This window comes from Coturnix japonica, chromosome 1 (genome assembly GCF_054131305.1).
Source record: "Coturnix japonica strain WE chromosome 1, WE-NBRP24, whole genome shotgun sequence".
NCBI lineage: Eukaryota > Metazoa > Chordata > Aves > Galliformes > Phasianidae > Coturnix > Coturnix japonica.
The window spans coordinates 134,369,042-134,391,004 of NC_140663.1; the positions used below are offsets into that span (position 1 = coordinate 134,369,042).

Here is a 21,963-nt window from a genome sequence, read left to right on the forward strand (position 1 = left end):
TTAACATGTAGCATTTGCTCTCTTGAATAATCAGATGTTCTAACTGTACAACGTTTGGATTTTTAAGCACCTTTCAGGTCAGGCAGTGAATCCTCTCCTGTGGTAAGTTATAAAACACGTTATGACTAAATTTTTTACAATGGGATAAGTTTTGAGCCATTAATAACATGAGAAAGAGAGCGAGCAGGAACACCCTGAAAAGGGAATCCAGTGTTTTTGTTCATAGAAGTGAAAGAAACAGCTATTAAATTTCATGTGTTTATAATTTATTTTCAATAATAAAGTCTAATAAGAATGATTCTGTCCCAGTCTGGCAGTGACAGAACTGCAAACTTGCTCTGTGGTATCTAAGCAGTTACCATTCTAAGCAGTAAATAGCTTTTGTGATTACCTTTTGGTGTCTGCAGCATTGCTGTTGGCTTACTAAGAGCGTGCCCTAGGGAAAATGACAGAGTGACTGAGACCTCTTGACTGATCTGAATGGAGTGTAGTGGGAGAACAATAAACATCTTTGCCCTTGGATTTAAGCACTAACAGAATCCAGTAAGCATGGACATGAAGGCACCAGGTTATTCGGTGGAGGTTGGACAGTGTGTAGCTGTTTTTGTCTGACCAGATCCACTTGTGCCATGATCCTCTCTTGTACCAGTGAAAATATGCTCTTAAATTCTTCCTCCTCAGTTGCCCCAGAGCTTAGAGTCAGAAGGGCCACCAACTGCTTCAGCTGGGCCTTGAGTCAGTCTGGGTGTCACCTGCACTTTGGTCCAGTGACCTGGCATATTCTGCCTTGTATAGGAAGATGTTATACAGGGAATTCACTGCCTTTCTAGAAAGGCCCAGCAACACCACTGATAAAACTGATGCGTGTTCCTTATGGTGACAGTTGAAGAGGCTTGCTTTGAGGATTTGAAGTTTCCTTCAGTTAGCAAATGAAAATATCAAACAGCATCAGACTTTCAGATTTGGCCTGATACTTTGAGTGGTGAATTCCCACTTGGAATGTCCCAAATTAAGATTCCTAAGTTTTCACTTTATAAGGATCTGAGGCAGCTATCTCAGATAGCAGATTTTTAGTTCATTTACTGATTTGTTGGTACAGGGTGGCTTTTTTAGCAGGACTGTTTAGATACTATGGATACTATAGACACTATACTCGAAGCAAAAGTGTAAGCATTTTCAGTATGGATAAACAGAAAATGCATTTTCAATAGGCAAGGAATGAAATCAGACTTGCTTCTCCTTTTCTCCTCCCACTTGAAAGAAGACTGAGGGCCATACGTACATCTGTTTATAAAAAATAATGCCTTGTTTGTTCATTTGTAAGATATTCAATATGCTGTAGTCACTTCTGAATCAGTCTCTTGACTGTAAGTTTTGCTCATTTTATTGCAAGATAGCTGTACTACATGGAAGGAAACACTGCTTGAAAATCATAGCTTATGTATAAATCATGTCAACTATGATAAGGGCGTAGATACTACAGGAATGTTGACGTCTGCTATCTACAGTAAGTATCTGTGTTTAGATACGCAATTAAAGGAACCATTTGACAAAACACTGAAGCTATTTGCCATTGAAATGCCCTAGCCATGCTCAGTCATTTCTGAGAGAAGGTGTTCCTCCTGTAATCCATACAACACATCAAAGTTAGGAGTGTGTTGTACTGTTGGGTATTTTTATTTATTGTTGGTTTGGATATTTTCTTTCCTTAATAGGATTTTGTTTCATGTAGTTCCAGAACAGGCCTTAATAGTGGAGGAGGCAGGTAGCAAAATATGGTTTCTGGGAGCGGAGATCACCTGTTTGTTTGTTTATTCTCTTTCCATATCCTTATCCAATCACTTGTAGCAGCAGTGTGAGCTCACAGGTCATTTAATTCTTCCTCTTGCCATTGGGAGTAGGTAATAAAGAAACTGGTAATGGAAGGGAGCTATAACAATATTTAGATGCAGTGAAGAAGCTTCCTGCTCCAGCTGTTAGAGCAGTTAGCTCATTGGAGATTAGGAATCTGTTTGTATGACCAGTTCTATTCTGCTCAGTTGAAGAACTCTCTTACAATAGTCTGTTGAAAACATTGTTTGAAAAGCACCTAAAGAAATACCAGGACTTAATATGCTTAATCATTGTAGGTGACTGCCTTGGTAAGGGGAAGTGTGAAAGGGCAGCTGGCTGAGGGGAATGAGTGAGCATGTGCTATAGTGATAGCTTAGGAAAATAAATCAGATGGTGATTACAGTGGTAATCTAGAAGAAGTGGTGTCTATACCTTGTCTGTACATCCCATCACAACAATGCTCTTCTGGACTAAAAGCAAGGATGTAGCACTGCTGGATATGTGCTGCTGATGTAGAGCTCATAGTTCCATCATGGAGCCATGTTGTGGCAATCCCAGATATGCCTATGGACCGGGATGAGAACTCCTTGAGAACAGCCGTGTGGAGAAGGACTTGGGGGTCCTGTCAGGTGAAAAAAAAGCTGGATGTGAGCCAGCAGTGTGTGATTGCAGCCTAAAAGACCTATGGTATCCTGGGCTGCATCAAAAGAGGCCAGCAGGGTGAGGGAGGTGATTGTCCCCCTCTGCTCTGCCCTTGTAAGGCTCCACCTGGAATACTGTGTCCTCGCCTGGGGCCCCCAAAACAAGAACGATGAGGAGCTGCTGGAGAGGGTCCAGAGGAAGGCCATGAAGATGATCAGAGGGCAGGAGCACTTCTGTTAGGAAGAAAGGTTGAGGGAGCAGTGCTTGTTTCGCTTGAAGAAAAGAAGGCTCCATGGAGACTTCATTGCAACCTCCCAGTATTTTAAGGGAGCTTATAAACCGGAGGGGTACCAACATTTTACATGGGTAGGTAGTAATAGAATGAAGGGAATATGTGGAGGATAAGCAGTGTGGATTTGTTGTCAAAAGGTCCCTTGAGGAAATCATGGAACATTATGGAAAATCAGCTCCAAAGTGAGTGACTAAAGAGCAAGAAATGCATGTTCCTTTGCAGCTTAGTGATTGGAGTAGTGCTTCCAAGCTGCTCAGGAGGTGAAATCCTAGATCCTTGTGTTGTGGAAGAATTTGAGTAAACAAAGACTCTCCTGTGCAACTTTGGAAAAATAACTGGACATTGAGTATAAACTGTGATGCTTGTAATGTAATTTACAAATAGGCTTAGGAAGAATGGGGAAAATGTAGCTTGTAAACCACTTCCCTGAGGCATTAACCGATGAAAACATACAGGATGTGGCTTTTACTGGGCACTGTAAAGTTACACCATAGTTAAACTTATTTTAGTTTCGCTTTTTTACAGAATTGTTTAGTCAGAAGTGTAATCCATTTAGTCTGGTCTTTTGACTTAGTGATGAAGTAAGGTCTTTTGGGAAACTGGTGGTAATCAAACTTTGCACTTGTCCATAGGCTGTCTTAATTATGTCGTTTCTGGGTGACTCACTGGAACAGGTTGCCCAGGGAGGCTGTGGATGCCCCATCCCTGGAGGCATTCAAGGCCAGGCTGGATGTGACTCTGGACAGCCTGGTCTGGTGGTTGGTGAACCTGCACATAGCAGGGGGGTTGATAATAGATGATCACTGTGGTTCTTTTCAACCCAGGCCATTCTATGATTCTATGATCTAGAAGCTGTCAGTGACAGATAGCAGTGCCCTTATCCATGGGGGTACAGCTGGTGAGACCCGGCGTGGGTGTCAGTCCTAGTACCCACTGACAGCCCCAGTGTGGAGAGGGGTGGACCAGCCCCAGGGTATTTGCAAGCAGGACACCATACAGATCCAGAGTACAGCAAGTCCTCTTCCTGGGTTGATGAACTGGATAAGCCTACGTACTGTATTTCCTTCTTGACTGAAGAGGAGATTGTTTGGGACACTAGCAAATCTGATTTAACAGCTTTCTCATTTAGGAAATTTTATGTTGTGTATCAGAGAAGCACGACTGTTTTGATTACATAACAGCCCTGCCGCTTGATAGGAGTCCCTGATTCTCTCATGTGCTATTTTGATGAGGAAACTTCAGACCTCCACTTGAAGTCTTGCTTCTCTTATACTGATAAGAAAACCCTTTCTTAACTTTCTTCCTGCAGACCCCCTGAAATCTCTCCAAAATACTGGTTAATTTCTTTAATTACAGCAAGTAAAAATTGCACTTTGTTGAACAACCAAGTAAACTGTGGCTAGTTGGCTGTGTTGTAATGTTACAGGGTGTGTAATGTCAGGGCCCAGGAGTAGGAAAATGCAGGAAGCGAGTGTTTATGTTATGGTCTTTGTCAGTTCAGAAATGAATCATTTTATATTTTTATCGGTGCCCAAGGTACTGCTGTAGAGGAGGGACGTTTCTTGGGTTCAGAGCAGTGAGTTACTGCTTTGCAGTTGGATATCTCTTGGGGTTGAACCAGGTTTACAAGTGATTTTTTTCTTCTTAAATCTTTGTTCCTGGTGACATCAGTATTCTGGCAGTGACAAGGGCTATTTCTGGGCTGCTCTCCAGCCTGATGTCTTTGATCAGCTGATTGTCTTGATAGAGCAGAAGCATTCCATGCAGTACAGAGGGTACTCAGGATTCTTCCAAACATCCCCATGTTTATGTGTAGTTTGTTCTAGCAAAAAATGGGACTGTGCTCTTTGAAAAGCAACATGCGAACACTGTGTTTTGAAGGAGCGGCTAAAAGGAGGCTGTAATGTACAAAAAATATATTCAGAATATTTAGGAAGGTATCTGGGGACAGTGAGATGATGACTGAGCACACACCTATGTTTGAGTAAGTTGAAATGCAGCGATGTGGGGTTGAGGTGCTAGTTTTTCCTTCCCACAACACCTCATCTTTCTTCCTTCCGACAGTAGATGAGTAACTAAGCCATTTTGTATCCATCTTTGGGATGAAAGGAGTAGTACATACCGCTGTCTGTATATTGGTCTATCGAGGTTGCAGGGATGTTCTTTGTGTAGGCCATTGCCTTATGTTTCCTACCTTCTTTAACAGTCCTCTCACAATATTCTTTAATGTAACTGAGCCTTCAGGCAAGGGAACAGCCTGGTTTGTTTGCTTATTGTGAATATGTGATGTGAATAACTGGCTGTGTGGAACAAGATGGCCTCAATTCTGCTCTTGGTGGTGTAATCTGCTCTCAAATGTGGCATCTTGATGGACATTTCTTCCTTTAATGACTGAACATGAATATCTGTTAAGTCTTCTGTCTAGAAGTAGACCTTCCAACATGAAGTTCAAAACACGTTAGCAATTAACATAGACTGAACTTGCTGCGCTGAGAATTTGTGATGGACAAATAGAAGACCTCGCTCTTGGGCTAAATACACTTCAAGGACTGAACATATTTGAAATTTGGAAAAGATTTAACTCTTGAAATACAGTCTGGAGTAACACAGCGTATTATTAAAAACTTTCATAGCGTTAAGACCTCTGTAGCGGTATCACATTGCTTTGCATGAGAGTAAGCAGATGTAATGAAGTTAAAGGTATGTGTCGTGAATGTATAGGTAACTTTAATTGTTTTTTAAGCAATATAGAAATGACTTTGGTAGATACTCCACTACATAATTTTATTTCCACATTAAATAGGGCAGAGTGCATAGCTGTGCCTCGCTTGATTGTATGAAGACTAGTGGCTGGTTTGGGTTCCTGCAAGATTTTGAACCTTTTTTCCAACCTGTATGAAAGTAATATTATAATCTTCCTATAAATTATGATGTTTTTGAGAAGTTTAACTGAGGCTGATGTAAGAATCAAAGCAAGACTGCAAAAACATAAGACTATAACTTATCCTGGGATGTCTTTCCAAGATCCAGAGTTGTGTTTAACTTAAGTAAATGTTGTCTGTGTGCTTAGTGTCCCAGTGGATAGAATCTCTTGTAGAGGCAGACAAAGGAAATCACTGTGGTACTGGAAAGCTCAACAATACATGATTATATTAATATTTTTTAAATACTTTTTTTTTCTTTATTTTTTATTTTATTCTATATTTTTTTTCCTGTCACCACAAAGCCGTGTGGATTAATTCTGAGGTTTTGCCATCATCATAGAATGGTTTGGATTGGAAAGTTTTCAAGATCTCTTAAGACCCATTTTCAACAACCTGTTATAGGCAGGGATAACCCCTGCTAGACCAGGTTGCTCACAGCACCATCCAGCCTGGTCTCGAGTGCTTCCAGGGAGGGGGTATCCACAGCCTCACCGGGGAACCTGTTCCAGTGTCTCACCACCCTCACAGTAAAGAATTCCTTCCTAATACCTAGTCTAAATCTACCCTTGATCCTGCCGTGTTGTCCACTATAATAATAAGTTACAAAATGCAGAGTGGGAGGTGAGAAGGGATTTGCTGCAAACCATATGACCTCAGTGGAGGTGGAGGTATCATCAGTAAGGTGGTTTTTTTGACAGCTTTGGGCTGAGAGAGAAGCTGTGACCCTCTTGCTCTCCTGTAAACTTGAGACCTGCAATGATATCCAGTTCATCCAGTCCCTCTTCAAGTGGAATGCACCTCGGCAGCGGTAACACTTTCTGCTACTGGTGGCTGCAGTGCTGAGTCAAACTGGCGTTAGGGTAGAGCAGTTATCCTCAACAGAAGCATCATTCTTCCATAGCCTTGCTGTACTTTTTCACCATGCTTGTACAAGTACAATCGTGAAAATGTTGTTCTGTGGAGCAAAACTGGAAGCACTGCTCTATTTTTTAATGCATTTCCTTACCACCCCTGGCGTGCATTCTGTTATATGTCTTCAAATATCTTCTTTACACACCTTGTTAACTTTAAGTGTCAGAACAATTTTGGTTTTTACCACTTTGACGTAAGTAGCTAGTGGAGTATCTTAACTGATTCCATTGCTGTGAGAAGGTTTGATCTTTCTGTATTTTCCTGAAAGCACAACCTCACCGTGATACTTACAAAGGAGGTAGGGATGATTACTTGTAGTTTGTCCTGCTCTGTTAGAAAGGAGACCTTTGGCCTGTTTGTGGGTGGACTGCAGACTAGTTGCAATGCTGCAAGAGGAGGAACACCTGATACTGACCACAGGAGCTGACTGAACACTGCAGATGCTTCCCATGGCTGTGCTGGAGCCAAGGAGAGCCAGAAATCCAGCAGGCAAAAATTGGTGTATGGACCTTGGGATCATTTCCCCCACGTTTGCTTTAGATCCATAGTAGCAAGAGCTCAGTGTCAAACCCCAGATTCAGTGTGATTTGAGGGACATGATTTGATGGAGATGTTTGTGTCAAACTGTGCAGAAGCTCTTCTCATGGCAGGAGCAAAGGATGTTGGAGAGCCGTAGAATCATTTGAGTTGGAAGGGGATCTTTAAAAGTTATCTAGTCCAACCCCAGCACTGAACAGAAACACCTACAGCTAGATCAGGTTGCTTAGAGCCCCATCCAGCCTAACCTTGACTCTCCATGAACCTGCTAAAGAGTCTGTCTCCTTTCTTCAGATACTAAAAGGGCCCCTCTCAGGTCTCCCTGCAACCTTCTCTTCTCCAGGCTGAACAGCCCCAGCTCTCAGCCTGTCCATATAGGGATAATGTTCCATCCCTTGGATCATTTTTATGGCCCTTTGCTGGATGCGCTCCAACAAGTCCATGTCTCTGCTGTTCTAAGGACTCCATATCTGGATGCAGAACTCCAGGTGGTCTCACCAGTACAGAGTAGATGGGCAGGATCACTTCCCTTGCCCTGATGACCATGCTGCTTTTGAAGCAGCCCAGAGAATCTTAGTCCTTTAGAGAAGCTGTGGCAGTGATTTGGGTCCTGATACTGTGTTGTCTGTACAGTTTAAGCAACAGTTAGTGTTTTTTTCTATTTCTAATTGTATGTTTAACGTACATGGAGGACTTAACATCTCAGGTATGGCACAGATGAAGTACTCCCTCCAAGAGTTCAGAATAGGCTGTTGAGCATCAGTGATGCTGCTTTAAGGACAGAGAGTTAATCTTCGAATGAGTTAGATAAATCCTGTGCACTGACATGCTGAGCAGTGAAAGAGAAGCATAGATCCCATTTGTCACATACAGTCATACCATGGAGCCTGTGGAAAGGCTGTTGGGACAGTTCTGCCTTGAAGAAACTCCATGCCCCCTCTTGAAGCATTCAGCTTGTCTTGCCACCATCTCTGAAACAAACCAACAAACTTCTCATATGCCAGTGTATACAGAGTTAAACTGGAGCATGCCTGAGCAAGAAATGCAAAGCTCGTTGATGAGTATCCATAACCACTGTTGTGGTTGTGAATAATAACTGTCCTTATTGTAAACCAGGGCAGTCTTGAATTCTCAAGTGCATGCCTTCAAGAAAAGAATACTCTTCATCTAGTGCACCAGGTGTTCTAGTAAAAGCTGTGTTGAAGTCAGGGAATAATTAGGCAGCAGAAACTGAACAGCATTTATGAGCTTTCATGAACAACTGACAATAGACAAGTATCCTGTCATGAGTTTAAAAAGAAAAATGGGTCCATCTCTGACCTCTTCGTTCTGTTTGTGATGGCTGACCTAGAAAATTCTTGTAGGCAACAAGCATGAGAGCTGAAGTTCACACTCCACCACAAAACCAAATATTAGGGTCTAAAAGATATCAAGTGGCAAAATGCATTTTCTGCAGCCTCCCCATTGCTTCTAAGGCACGTGTGTTTCATAGGTATCATTCTCTTTTACTCTGCCTCATGAATGATATTGTTTCTGTTGTGCTTGCTCGTACTTCTGCCTGCTCTGTGAGATGCAACTGAAACTATTTAGGTTTACTTCACCTGTTTTTCAACATTGAGGAAGTTTCTGTGTGCATAAAAGCTAGTCTTACTACACTACTATTGCATTAAAAAAAATCATAGAATCAGGGACTATCTCTAAGTGGATGGCAGCCATAAGAATCAGTTACCTTTTCTTACAGAATGACAGCAGCACTGTAAAAATCCCTCTCTTTCATTAAATACTAAGCTTTTAGAATAAATCTGAATACTTGAGGAAATAGAGCTATTAGGAAATATTTTCCTTCTTTGAGTCTACTTGTTTCTTGGTATCCTTTCTAATGTGATGTTGTGCTTTGTGTTTATATTTCCAGCCGTGTCCTACTAATAAAACATTATTTATCCATTTTTACACTGGTCTGGTTGTCTTTAAATTACTGACATTTAATATTTGTAAATGTGGAATTTGAACATGATTTACGTTTTCTCCCATATAAATGAACACCCATGCAAATTACAAGTGTTTGTTTTTTTTAAATATATAGTATAATTTTTTGCATGGTTTTGTCAATATTATAATGATTGGTTTAAGTTCTGTTTTTCCATAAATATTCAAAGGGATGTTAATTTTCCATAAATATAAGTAAACACTGAATAAATTGTCTTGAGTCTGAAAATTGCGTTGACTATCTTGGATGCCTGGAGCTAAGGTTCTGAGGGGCATAAACTACTTTAGGATGTTGTAAAATGAAGATGACTTACTTCGTTAGGGTTTGTGAAGATAAATTTTATAAAATATGTGGATGTTGAGTGATGCTTGAGAAGAGGAGGGAAGAAGGGGCTAAAAGAAAGAAGAAACAGGTGGGGAAATTAATTACTCTTTTGGTCTGCTGATCCGTTTACTAATCATTGGTATTTAAATAGGTGGCTGAATCCATTATTTATTATTGGCCACAAACGGAAACTTGAAGAAGATGATATGTACAAAGTGCTGCCAGAAGATTCCTCAAAGAAGCTTGGGGAGGACTTACAGTGGTAAGGAGTAAAATCATCGTTGTATTTCATTGTTTTTATGTTGATGAATGTGAGGTTTTATTCACGTTGTAAAATCTGAAGAGGTTGTTGTAAAGTTTAACAAGGTCTGTTGTTAACAATTCTGGATAGCAAAGAGTAGCATTCAGAAATTTTACAGTGGAAACATTTTCATTTCTTCTCATTATACGTAATGAAGTTATATTAGAGTATTCATATTATGTCATTTGTCTGGTACTTTGCAGAATGCTTTGGTAGAGAAGGCTTTTCGTCAGCTGTTATTGTGGTAGTCCTTAATAAATTAATGCTGTAAATGTTTGTAAATAAAGATAATTTTTCTTTTTTCTTGTAATAGTGATGTATCTCCCAGTCATAGAATCACCAAGGTTGGAAAAGACCTCCAAGATCATCCAGTCCCACTGTGTACCCCCCATCAATATTTCCCACTAAACCATGTCCCTCAGTAGAACATCCAAATGTTTCTTGAACTCAGCAGGTTCTCTTGTCCAATGTTGCTCTGAAATTAATGCCACTGTTTATTTCCATGGAAGCTACAACAAATACAGAGAACACAATAACACTATTTTATAGAGCAAATTCTCAGCTACATGACACCATTTTTCAAGCCACCACTGTTAGCTATTTTTTTTTGCCAGCAGTGAACAAGAGCCTACATGCTGCACTCATATAAAATGTGTACTAGCAGAGATGACCCACTGTTTCAGAGCTGCTTTGACAGTGTAATTGCTAGGAAAATGTTGCCCACACAATTCAACTTTTATCAACCTGAACAGATAAAATTCAGAAGGTGCCAAATCCAAACCTAATGGTTTGGTTAGGACAGGAGGCTCCTCAAGGAGTGAAAGGGTCCAGAAACGCAAGGTTATGGCCAGTTCTTATATCACCCTGCCACAGCTGAGGAAGCTGAAGAAAGAGAGACAGTGCTAATCTGGCTTGAGGTCTTTGCCAAAGTCAGGGATGTGTCTTGAAGCTGTTCAGGGAGTGCACTATAGAGGAAGGTGAATTCTTTCCAGTGATTCTTACAGTAAAAGCATACACTTTCCATGAGTCAGGAAGTGGTAGAAAATACAGCATGCCAAAGGAAAAAAGGTTCTTTTTTATTCTTTAGTGGACTTGGCTCAGAAGCAAAGAATGAATATAATTCATAAATAGCCACTGGAGGAAGCAGCTTCTCTTTGGCCCACAAAAAGAATCTGTGTAGTTTCAGTTCTGATTCTGAAGCGTTTATTCAGACAATAACTGTCATCCTTTTAATAAAAAAAAGCAGATGAAAATTAAGAAGTTATGTTTTCCCATCCATGCTGTATACTTCAAACTTGTGTACCGTGTTACAAAAGGATAAAATTAGGTTTTCACAAGTTAGACTAATTGCAGCCCTCAAACATGTGAAGTCAGAGGGCCTGGCAAAAAATACTTAGCCTCCAGAAGCAAGGGGGGACTTCTTGTCTGACAAGTCCATTTTCAGACGTCTGCTTAAGTTCCAGTTAATTTCATGCTCATATTTAACTGAACAACATTGTTCTTATTACTACTGTCTTTGATTATAATCTGAACAGATTGTATCTTGCTTGTGGGTAGACACGTGGTTAACACAAAGGTCATTGCCACTCAGATGGTGAAACCCTTTCCCTCAGAGGGATGTGGGGAGTGTGAAGTGACTGGACTGCTGCTGATGCTTTAAAAATGCAGATGGTGCCATATCTGTTCGTTCTCATGAAATCACAGGGCAGGCGAGTTAGGAACAGGCATGAGAGAAGGTCTGATTATGGGAGAATAATCTCTGATACTAAGCACTGTATGTTGATGAGAAAACATTACTACCTGTTACCTTTTTAATTTCTTAATGAAAGTGGAGTGTAAAGGTGATTGTGGCAGTCTCACTGCAAGTCTGAAACTGTTTTACTCCAGGTAATTGCCTTACTGGTTTCCATCTGTCTCCAGCATATTTGCTTTTTGTTTGTCAGGTACTGGGATAAAGAGGTGCAAAAAGCAAAAAAGAGAGGAAAAACGCCCCATTTAACAAAAGCAATTATTCTTTGTTACTGGAAATCCTATTTAGTTCTTGGAATTTTCACAATGATTGAGGTAAGTGATATAAAATGTGACACTGCATATTTTTTAGCTAACAGTGATGTGGAATTTGACCTTTGAGGTTACGTAATACACAGATGATTTTATAGTGAGTTGTTCAGAGAATCCATACTATTCATATACTCTCTCAGAAATATAAGACAGAGCTGCAGCCCCTTTGAGACTGATATAATTTGTGGCAGTAACTTGGCTGTTATTTGCTTGGACACTGAGATGGGGAGCGTGGTATGGTATGAAATGGTTGATGCTTTTTTTCCCCTTCTTTTTCTCCTAGGAAACCCTCAAAATAGTTCAACCAATATTTTTAGGAAAAATTATTAGTTATTTTGAAAACTACGATGCCTCACATGAGATGGATTTGAATGTTGCATATTGCTATGCAGCTGCTCTGTCTGTGTGCACACTTATTCTAGCTATAATGCATCACTTATACTTCTATCATGTACAGCGGGCTGGCATGAAGCTAAGAGTGGCTATGTGTCATATGATTTATCGGAAGGTAAGCAAACATTTACATGCAATATTTGGTGTTCTGTTGTTAATTCATGTGATGTATGGGGTTAAAAATACAGCTCTTTTGTTATGCTTATTCTTGCTGTGCCACTGAAGTTACTCATTTGTAGAAATGTAATGAACTCTAATAATATACATCATCTCTTAAATGTATGTGCTTTTGCTTTCCCTTTGGTAATACGATGTCTGAATGACTGCTTCAGACCTCACAGGGAAGGTGGTCAATTAAATAGCCCTTAAAGCTTAGGGTGAGCTGCTGGTGTTGATCTGCTGTTGGTGTAAGGGCTGGTTGCTCGAGCAGCAGGACGTGGTCAGCATCCAGCAGAAGGGCAGAGCTGCTGGTGGATGCTGGGCCCTACCTGCTTCCTGCCTGCAGTCTCTCAGCGCTCCAGTTTCTTCCCCAGGAAGGACTTTGTGTTTGAATGTCACCATGAGCCTCTGCACTCCCGTGCCTGGGAGTTGTTTTACTGTCTGATCTTACCCCCCTGCTGTGATTAATGGCCTGACTCATTTCTGTTTTCTTCCGCAGTGGTTTAGGGCCAGTGAATTGTTTGCTTTGCAGGTCAGGGGGATTTCCGACTCTCTGAGTGCATGGGGTTAGTTCAGTGAGGTGTGAAGATACTGCAGTATTGCTGCTGCCCCCACCAGGCTGCAGGGCTGTTATCAGATGGAAGGTGGATCAAGAGGAGTTAGGGATATCACCTTATGAGGCAAGGTTGAGCAACATCAAGTGAGAAATGCTGGCCTCAGGGTGCTCTGGGAAGCAAGTGAGCCAGTTCTAAATGTCTGCTTCCCTCTTCTGGAGGTACCGAGTGCCTGAGCTGTTGAGTCTATCTCCATTTCCAAGCTGGAAGTGGATGTTAGAAGGGAAACTTCTCACTTTAGCAACCTGCCTGTGGCAGACCTCAGCAAAGAAGTTTGAGTGAAGGATCAGGGATGTGAGTTTTATTTAGAGTACAAAGAAAACCATGTTACTATAACCACTAAACATAGGTGCCACCCACTACACTTACAATGCTGTGATAGGTCATGTGAGGTTTTTAGGGAAAGCAATAGAAGTGAGGAGAGTAAAAACTTAAAGTGGAGATTGTTTTTCATGTGTGTATTTATTCTTCTCCCTCTTCTGATACCTGGGAAATTGTCCTCTGGGAACTCGATTCTAACATGGCACAGTGCTTTCTTGTACATAAACACATCTCTAAGGTATTAATTTACTAAACTGATTATCATAACACAGTTTGAAATTCATGAAATATGTATATAGCGGTGATATTGTTGCAGTGTTGATATTAGCTTAGAAGCCTAGAAGCTTGGAAAAGAAGTGTTTATAATGTGCATCCTTATTTCCGGAGATGTGATTAAATGGGAAATTAATCTCCCCTCATCTCATAAATGTTTACTCCTGAGGGTGAAGGCTGAGGTCGCAGTAGAACATTGATAAACCCCACTAATCAGTTGTCTTCATTATCTGAGGCTTATAGATAGGTCATACTTTCTCTTTATCCGCATAGATGCTTTTGAAAGAATCTGGATGCTTGTTTACCAGCAGTTTTGCGGTGATCATTAAGCACCATAGTAAATAGAACCTTGGATTTACAAGGATGAATGGGTTGAATGGGAGTGGATTCGTAATACAGAGCTTCAGATGGCAATTGAACTTCTTATGTTTGGTACCTTTTACTGTTTCTGGAAAAGTTAAAATCTGCTCTTGTTTGCAAGATGCCTGTATTCAAACTCTAAAGGTTTTGTGATCAGTAAGAAGTACTAGTGATGCACACAAGAAAAAGAAATATCTATCTTGTAGCTCAACTTCATGCTTTAAAGCCAAAGACTACTTAGGGAGAGCTTGGAGGGGGGGGAAGACTTGTAGGTTCAGAATTAAACACTGATGTGGTTTAGTCTGTGAGGTAGTTGAGACAGTAAGCAGACAGAAAGGTGTCAGGAGTTATGTGACTGAATAGTTGTAGTATTCTTCTCTGTACTCACTTCTTCCCGTTTCTCTGTGCCCTTGAATTGAAAGGTTGGGGCACGGAGAAATTAAAACACTAAGATTGGAGTACAAAAGCAAAGGAATGGTAAAAATACTGACATTTGGTCTGTGCAATTACATCTGAAAAAGAACAGAGTGTAAACCAAGGCATCAAGTGTAGAAATGGCCAACTGTGTTTTGGGCTGCACTAAAAGAGGGGTGGCCAGCAGGGAGAGGGAGGTGATTGTCCCCCTCTACTCAGCTTTTGTGAGGCCCCATCTGCAGTACTGCATCCAGGCCTGGGGCCACCAGTACAAGAAGGGTGTGGAGCTCTTGGAGTGGGTCCAGAGGAGGACCACTAAATGAGCGGGGGGCTGGAGCATCTTTCCTGTGAGGGAAGGTTGAGGGAACTGGACTTGATTAGCTTGAGGAAGAAAAGGCTCTGGGGATACCTCATTGTGGCCTTCCAGCGCTTTGAAGGGAGTGTATAAACATGAGGTGGAACAGCTGTTTATGAGGGTGGACAGTGATAGGACAAGGGGGAATGGTTTTCAACTAAGACAGGGTAGGTTTAGGTTAGATACTGGGAGGAAGTTTTTCATGCAGAGGGTGGTGATGCACAGGAACGGGTTCCCCATGGAGGTTGTGGATGCCCCATCCCTGGAGGTGTTCAGAGCCAGGCTGGATGTGGCTCTGGGCAGCCTGATCTGGTGGTTGGCGACCCTGCACATAGCAGGAAGATCAAAACTAGATGAGCATTGTGGTCCTTTTCAATTCCCAGGCCATTCTGTGATCCCTGTGCTGAAAGCAGAGAGCCAGCAAATGTACAGTGAAATGTAAGTTCAGTGTACAGTTGCTTTTTAAAAATTGTTAGCTTTAATTATTTTTTGGTTGTGTTTCTTGAGAGTGGATTTGGAAGTGCTATGATCAGAGCAATATTTAAAGCCATAGGTAGTGGGAAGGGAAAGTAGACGTGTGCCAGGTAGAGATGCTCAGTGTTTTTGAGGAGTGAACTATTCGTGTTACAGGAAAATTTATAGCACATTTTGTTTGTTGTTTTGTTTGTGCTCCTAAACTGTTTCCTTTGTAGCAAGTATAGAAGGGAAGCAGAGACTGTTATCTGCATCTTTGAACTATCTCAGTTTGGATCTCTGTGGTAATACTTAGACTGCAAGATGTATGGATAAGATGTTTTTGGGGGTATTGTTGTAATCACATTCTGTTTTCTACTGATTAATCTATATCAGCCTGCAAAACTATCTGGTAATTATTGCTGTTGTTTTTCATAGCATGTGCTTTATTTATTATAGTCTAGAAATTTTAGGATTTAGCAGTTATTTTTACCAATGGAAATGCTTGCACTTCATAGAGAGAGGGATACTAACTTCAGTTTTCAAAGACAGAAGATGGAGTTTGCATTGTTACTAAGGAGTGAGAGTATAAAAAGAATAATTTCATTTATTGCATTCTGCCAGGAATCTCTCAAGAAAATTATTTTGATTGTCCAAACATTCCTGATTTTAATTTGATCTTCAGGTAGTTTTCCATATAGTTGCTCATAATATGAGTGGGAGAGAAATGTAAAAGAAAAGTTAAAAGCTTCTCTGTTTAGCTTTAATAACCGCTATGTTGCTATTTTCCCCACTTCAGACAAAGTGAAGGTAGTGTTTCTTATGGCACTTGTGTTCTTGCAGTTTTTTCCCTACACTGCTTGTTTTTATTATATGCTCACCTTCAGGACTTCAGGAATGTTAACCAGTGTTGTCTAACATTTTAGAATTGTGCCCGGGTACTCTCAGGTGAAAGCTTTTGCTCCAGCATTGTATTTGTGTATTGCGTCTTCTCAGTAAATGCATTCTGTGCTGTATAAGCTGTGACAAATTGGGACTGCTTTGAATTTTTTAGGCACTCCGTCTCAGTAATGTAGCTATGGCCAAAACTACCACTGGACAAATAGTCAATCTTCTCTCAAATGATGTGAACAAATTTGATCAGGTAAGAGCTATTAAAGATCTTTCTTGTGATAAGTATTTCTTATGAACATTTCTTCTAGTTGTTTCTCAAATATCCTGTGGAAAGAAATATTCATAGAATCACAGAATTGTAGAGTATCCTAAGCCAGAAGAACTGATAGGTATCATTAAATCCAACTCCTTAAAACACTTTTTATTCCCATAAAACGTTCTTTTTGCCCATTTCATACTTTCCTGCTGTTTTCCTAAGCTCAGATGAATGGTGGTGCCTGTAGGTACAAGAGAGTCAGTGTGGGGATTTATTTGCTCTATGGAGCTTAGGTGCCTCAATGTAGACTGCTGTATTCAGGTCTCTGAATCTGGTGCAGAATTTCTCCAGGTCTTCTGACTGAATCCCTCAGTACCTGCTGCAGACAGAGGTGCTCATTCAATTTCACATTATTGGGATTTAATGTTTTAGATAGGAGTGAAAGCTGATTTTTGTTTCTCTGTTTGCCTAGGTAACAATTTTCTTGCACTTCTTGTGGGCTGGACCAATTCAAGCGGTAGCAGTAACAGTGCTTCTCTGGATGGAGATAGGCCCATCATGTCTTGCAGGAATGGCAGTACTGATTATTCTTCTGCCTATACAAACCTGTATTGGGAGGCTTTTTTCTTCTTTAAGGTAAGGTTGCATACATCAGGTTGTAGGTATTTTCTGACCTGAGTTTGAAAACGTACATACTTTGTTGAGAGCTGGATGGAGTTAGAGTACTGGTGTGAAAACAGCTTCCATTTGGTGAGGATTTTTGCTTTCTCTTTGATCTCTGCCAGTGTTTCTCATAGTTAATAATGCGAGATTTCTGAAGCCTTGTTCACAAGGACTTGAAGTTGTTTGTCCTTTGGAGATGCAGACAATATCTGGCACTTTTTAGACATCCAGTATATTAAAGCCTTGGGCTATTTCTGTAGCTGCCTTGTAGCTCTTCAGCATCTACCTTGTAGGTTTGGGCATAGAGTTGCTTAGTAACTTGAGCTTTGCCTTACTTAGCTAATGCTTATAGGGAAGATTATTACTTGTCAGTCTTGCCACAAGTTTGACTTATTGAGATGATGAAGGTGGAGTGGAAAGCTCTTAAAGTTTTGTATTTAAAAATCTTGTTGTCTCTCCTCCAAGATAACAATGCACAGAAGACAAAGCAAAGGAAATGAGAGAAAGGTAGAACCACAGTTATGACAACCATTTTGATGCCAGCTATGAGATTTCTAGCTCCAGGTTTCTAGGGCTGCAGATATATAAAATGGATTTGCAGTAGTTTTCAGCTGTCAGGCAAATTTAATTTATTTTTCTGTGACTTCCTCTTAAGAAATGACTTACCTCAGGTGGGAATGTTGAGTTATCTTTAATGTCCTGGCTTCCTAATTTTCCTTCTATTGTGTAATAAATAATGGTCTACTTGCATCTTGATTTTATAAATGACTTTTTCATCTAAATGGAAATACTTATTTTTCTGGGTGCTTTGTAGTGTTATGCATCTTTGTTGCACTTCTGTTCAGGGTGAATGGGTTCCTTCTAGCTCTTCAAATAAGTGAAACTTCATTTTTAGTGGATTACTGTGGAGTAATCCAGTTTCAAGTTGGATTTTAAGACAGGTTTTCCAGAAGTATTGGCTGGCATTGCCATTGCATGGCTATGTATGAAGAGAGAGCTGAGAATTACAAAACTAGACCAAGTCAGATATACTTCTGTTTGTAATCACTGTGTTAGTCTTCAGTTATTATGCTTATGTGCTATTTCTCAAATAATGAATCATACCGTGCTCTCTGTCAACTTCTTAGGTTTTTTATGATAAGATCTGTCTGTAGAATATATATTCCTAAGTATAAATTTTCACTGCATATGTGCTATGCATGCATATGTGTCAAGATACTTTCCTCTTGGTTTGAGTTTTAATGTAAACAATTGGCATTTAAATAGTGCCTTATTCATGGTATTCAGAGTGCTTTTCCAAAGTGGTAAGCATTATTATCCCCATTTTACAGATGGGAAACTGAGGCACAAAGATTAAGGGACTTGTCCAGGGTCAGACAACAAGGTGACAAAAATCTCTTCTGTAAGGTATGTATTTTAAAGGTTAGCCAGTGGCTGTGTAACATTCCTTGGGTTTTTCCCCTATTAATTAATGGCCACTTTATTGGTTATAGTGCGAGGGAAAGAATTTGTTAACAAGAACTTTTGCTCACATACATGTGCACATATCTCCCTGTTTGTGAATACAAATACCCGCTGAACAGAAGTTGTTACTTAAAAAACTGAAATGGATTCCAGCTTTGTAATGATGTGTACGTTCACATGGTAACTGCTGGAAATCTGTGGTGGATATGAAGAAATCACCCCATGAATATATAGTTTAATAATTTAAGGCTTTTCCACAAATCCAGGTGCAGTCCGTGTGGCACATAGTTTGAGCTGTTAGTCAACATTGTGCTTTTAACCCAGTGTTCTAAACATATGCACACCAGTTTATTACGCAGGCACTTATTCTGTCTTCATTCCGTGTTTTTACCTACAAGATTACTGGGTGTTGCACAAAATACTCATGAAATTGTATATTATTTGAGAAATAGTTCAGGTAGTGGACTGAAGACTGTGTAAAATGTATTCACAAGGACTGAGCCCTTTCAGTGCTTAGCCATGCAACTGTAATGTTCCTATTTAGAGCTCCACATATATATAAATTTATTGATTAAAAAATAATATTTGGAACTGTTGTGTCAAACATTACCAGAATGCAGATATACATCATGAATTTGAAAAGGAGTTCTGTAACTTGCATAATTTAAAGTGGGTATTGCTGTAATACTTCTAAGAAGGCACATAAGCCTTAAGAACACTCTAGGGAGATCTGATAGCATCCTTTCAGTTTCAAAAGGAGGACTGTAAGAAGGATGGGATTTAGATTCTTCAGCAGTTTCTGTTGTGATAGGAGAAGGGGAATTGGCTTCAAACTAAAAGGGGAGAGATTTAGGTTGGGTATAAGGAAGATGCTTTTTACACTAAGGATGGTAAGGCACTGGAACAGATTGCCCAGAGTCGGTGGATACCCCATCCTTGGTGATATTCAAGGTCAGGCTGTACTGTGCTCTGAGCAACCTGATCTAGCTGTAGGTATTTCCTTGCAGGGGAGGCTGGTCTAGATGACCTTAAAGGGTTCCTTCCAACCTTCTGTCATCTAGAGAGAAGCAGTTACCTTTCAAAGGTAACTGCTTCTGAAAGGCTGGTGGTGAGAATCATTGTTGCTACAGAGACATGAACAACCCATTCTGCATTTTGTCGTGCAGAGGTGAGGGAGGAGGAGGAGGTCTCATTCTTTGAGGAAATCTTTTTGTCTCACCGCTTCTTTTTGAAAGAGGAAGAAAAGGACTTTGCAAAACTTCTCTCATTCTGTGCTAGTAAGGTTGGTTTAGGCTAAGCAGTCTTCCTATATGCTAGTAAGAAGACTTGATTGCTTTAGGGCCAGTTTCCTTGATTTCTTCTGTAATGACTTGGTTTAGTCATGCTCACTTTTATGGATCACTGAGTATCCATAACTGATAAGTTAGTTTAAAATGATGAGAGTTACCTAATGTTCTTTCTTCATATCTCCTTTGATCATGGCTATTTCTTCTAGCAAAGTCCAGCAGGGGATCAGATTAAACTAATGTGCTTTGTTTTTTTTTAATATGGTCTCTGAGTTTGTCTTTCATTGATTTTATATGTAAGAATATATTCTTTAGAAGAAAAAAAGTGGGACTCATCAAAATAAGGCCCACCATAGGTAATTGTGTGCTAAGTATCCTTATCTGCATGAATGAATTTAGAATTGTAATCTGCTTTATTAGCAAGGCTTATGCATTTGTGGCATGGCTTCTAACTTTCAGTGTTTTTTTCCTAATTGAAACCATGACTTTATTATTTAATTGTATTTATTTCCTGTTTCGTTCATCAATTCAATCATGCATAGCGAGAGTAGGTATTCTTCATTCAGCTTTTCTTTAAATCAGCACTTAAATTCTGTTTATTTACTTAGGAAATTTAGGTATGTTTTTGTTTTTCCTAAATTATAGCTCATGCTGTGTTATGAGTAACCTTTACTTCAAGAAGAATTAGCCTTAAGATGCAAAGCAAGGCCAGTTTTTTTAACATCAAAATAGCATTGAGAGACTAGGTTTGAAATGTGAAAATAACTCTTAAAAATGTATACTTTTGCACTGTTTTTGTTTGCTCTAATTGTAGCACTTAGCATTTTTATTATGAAGGTTTTTTTATACACGAGGATGTAATTTAAGGAATGTGGTGTGCTGGGACAAACTGTTACGCAGTTATGGACATTGAACCAACTGACAGTTCCCTAAGAATGGGGAATGTCAGGAACATGTATGGAAGTATCAAATCTGTTTGCTGTGTGTGAGCTGTAAAATACTGTTTAAGAAAGATCTTTAATGTAGTTTCAATCATGTGAATCCACAAACTTATTATGAGTATATGATACGATCAAAAATAGTTTGTCTTCTTTTGAAAACCGTGGTAATTTTTACTTTCTTCTATTTACAGGAGCAAGACAGCTGCCTTTACAGATGTCAGGATTAGGACCATGAATGAAGTCATAAGTGGTATGAAGATAATAAAGATGTATGCTTGGGAAAAATCATTTGCGGAACTTGTTAGTGGTTTGAGAAGGTAATCCTGGAGAGATACGGCTTGGTATATGATCTGTATCTGCTTCTGTTTTTTACATGCCAATAGGTGCACTATTTTGTGCTTTAAAGTGAAGTTTGCTTGAACTTCTTTAGCTTCTTTAGCCTTCTGTAGCAAGACTGAAAGACTGAAAATACATATTCCAATCGGACAGAAGAAGTAAAAATCATTTCATATTTGTAAATTATATACTTTTTTTGGTTATTTTCTTTTACAGTTGTGCTTACGAATAGCAACTGATAAATGAAGTAATTGAAAAATTTCATCCTCACGGCCCTCTAAGCTAATAAAATGAGACCAATAAGCAGACATTTCTCTTTTGAGAAATATATGCTATCTGACTTTGTCATACATTGATAGCATCCTCAGATGCTACTCCACTTCTTGCCTTTGAAGTATTTTGGAGTACTGCTCCAACCACCTGGAAGGGGTGGAGGACAGAACAATAACAGCTCAGAATTGCTCCTTTATAGAGGTCTACCAGCATCTGATTAAAGCTTAACTCATAAGTTCAGTTTTCAACACTACTTGCTCTTCAGAATACAGAATCCTATGCTGACCAAATGTTCTCGATTGAAGGTTTCAGAGTCCTGCATGGAGCCAGAGAGGATATTTCCTTATTGGAAACTTCCTCAGTGGATTCGTTCACATCACAACAGTCAGCACCTCTTTAAGATTAGTGGTTTCCTGTTCAATGATGGAGTGAAATAAGCTCTTCCAAAACACATCTTGAGCCCCCCTTTCCTTTCTTTCACTGCACTGTGGTAAAATTAGAGGTCAGAAGTTTTAAATTCAGCCATGTGGTTGTTGCCCAGTGTTTCCACAATGGCCCTGAAAAGTTAAGATGGCACCTGAACTTCTCTGTTCTTGTTCCTGTGGCTGTCTGTGTTAGTTTCCTTTGAAATAACTGTCTCCCATAAGACAGTGCGGTATATAATACAAAGCCTATGGGTAGGCTCCAATTTATCA

At 39.9% G+C, this 21,963-nt stretch overlaps 1 protein-coding gene across 4 annotated transcripts in view; it reads left to right on the forward strand.

Moving 5' to 3' along the window:
* ABCC4 (ATP binding cassette subfamily C member 4 (PEL blood group)) overlaps positions 1 to 21,963 on the forward strand; it is a 219,989-nt gene that overhangs the window by 76,468 nt on the left and 121,558 nt on the right. For 3 of the 4 annotated variants that reach the window (XM_085535995.1, XM_015851547.3, XM_085535997.1), the window contains exons 2-7: positions 9,603 to 9,713; positions 11,696 to 11,816; positions 12,097 to 12,321; positions 16,210 to 16,299; positions 16,778 to 16,941; positions 20,851 to 20,976. In XM_085535995.1, the coding sequence (XP_085392121.1) occupies positions 9,658 to 9,713; positions 11,696 to 11,816; positions 12,097 to 12,321; positions 16,210 to 16,299; positions 16,778 to 16,941; positions 20,851 to 20,976 (782 nt within the window). In that variant the 5' untranslated portion in view covers positions 9,603 to 9,657. Of the gene's footprint in view, positions 1 to 9,602; positions 9,714 to 11,695; positions 11,817 to 12,096; positions 12,322 to 16,209; positions 16,300 to 16,777; positions 16,942 to 18,309; positions 18,376 to 20,850; positions 20,977 to 21,963 lie in introns of those variants that run through there. The other variant, XM_085535996.1, reaches the window with a different exon arrangement.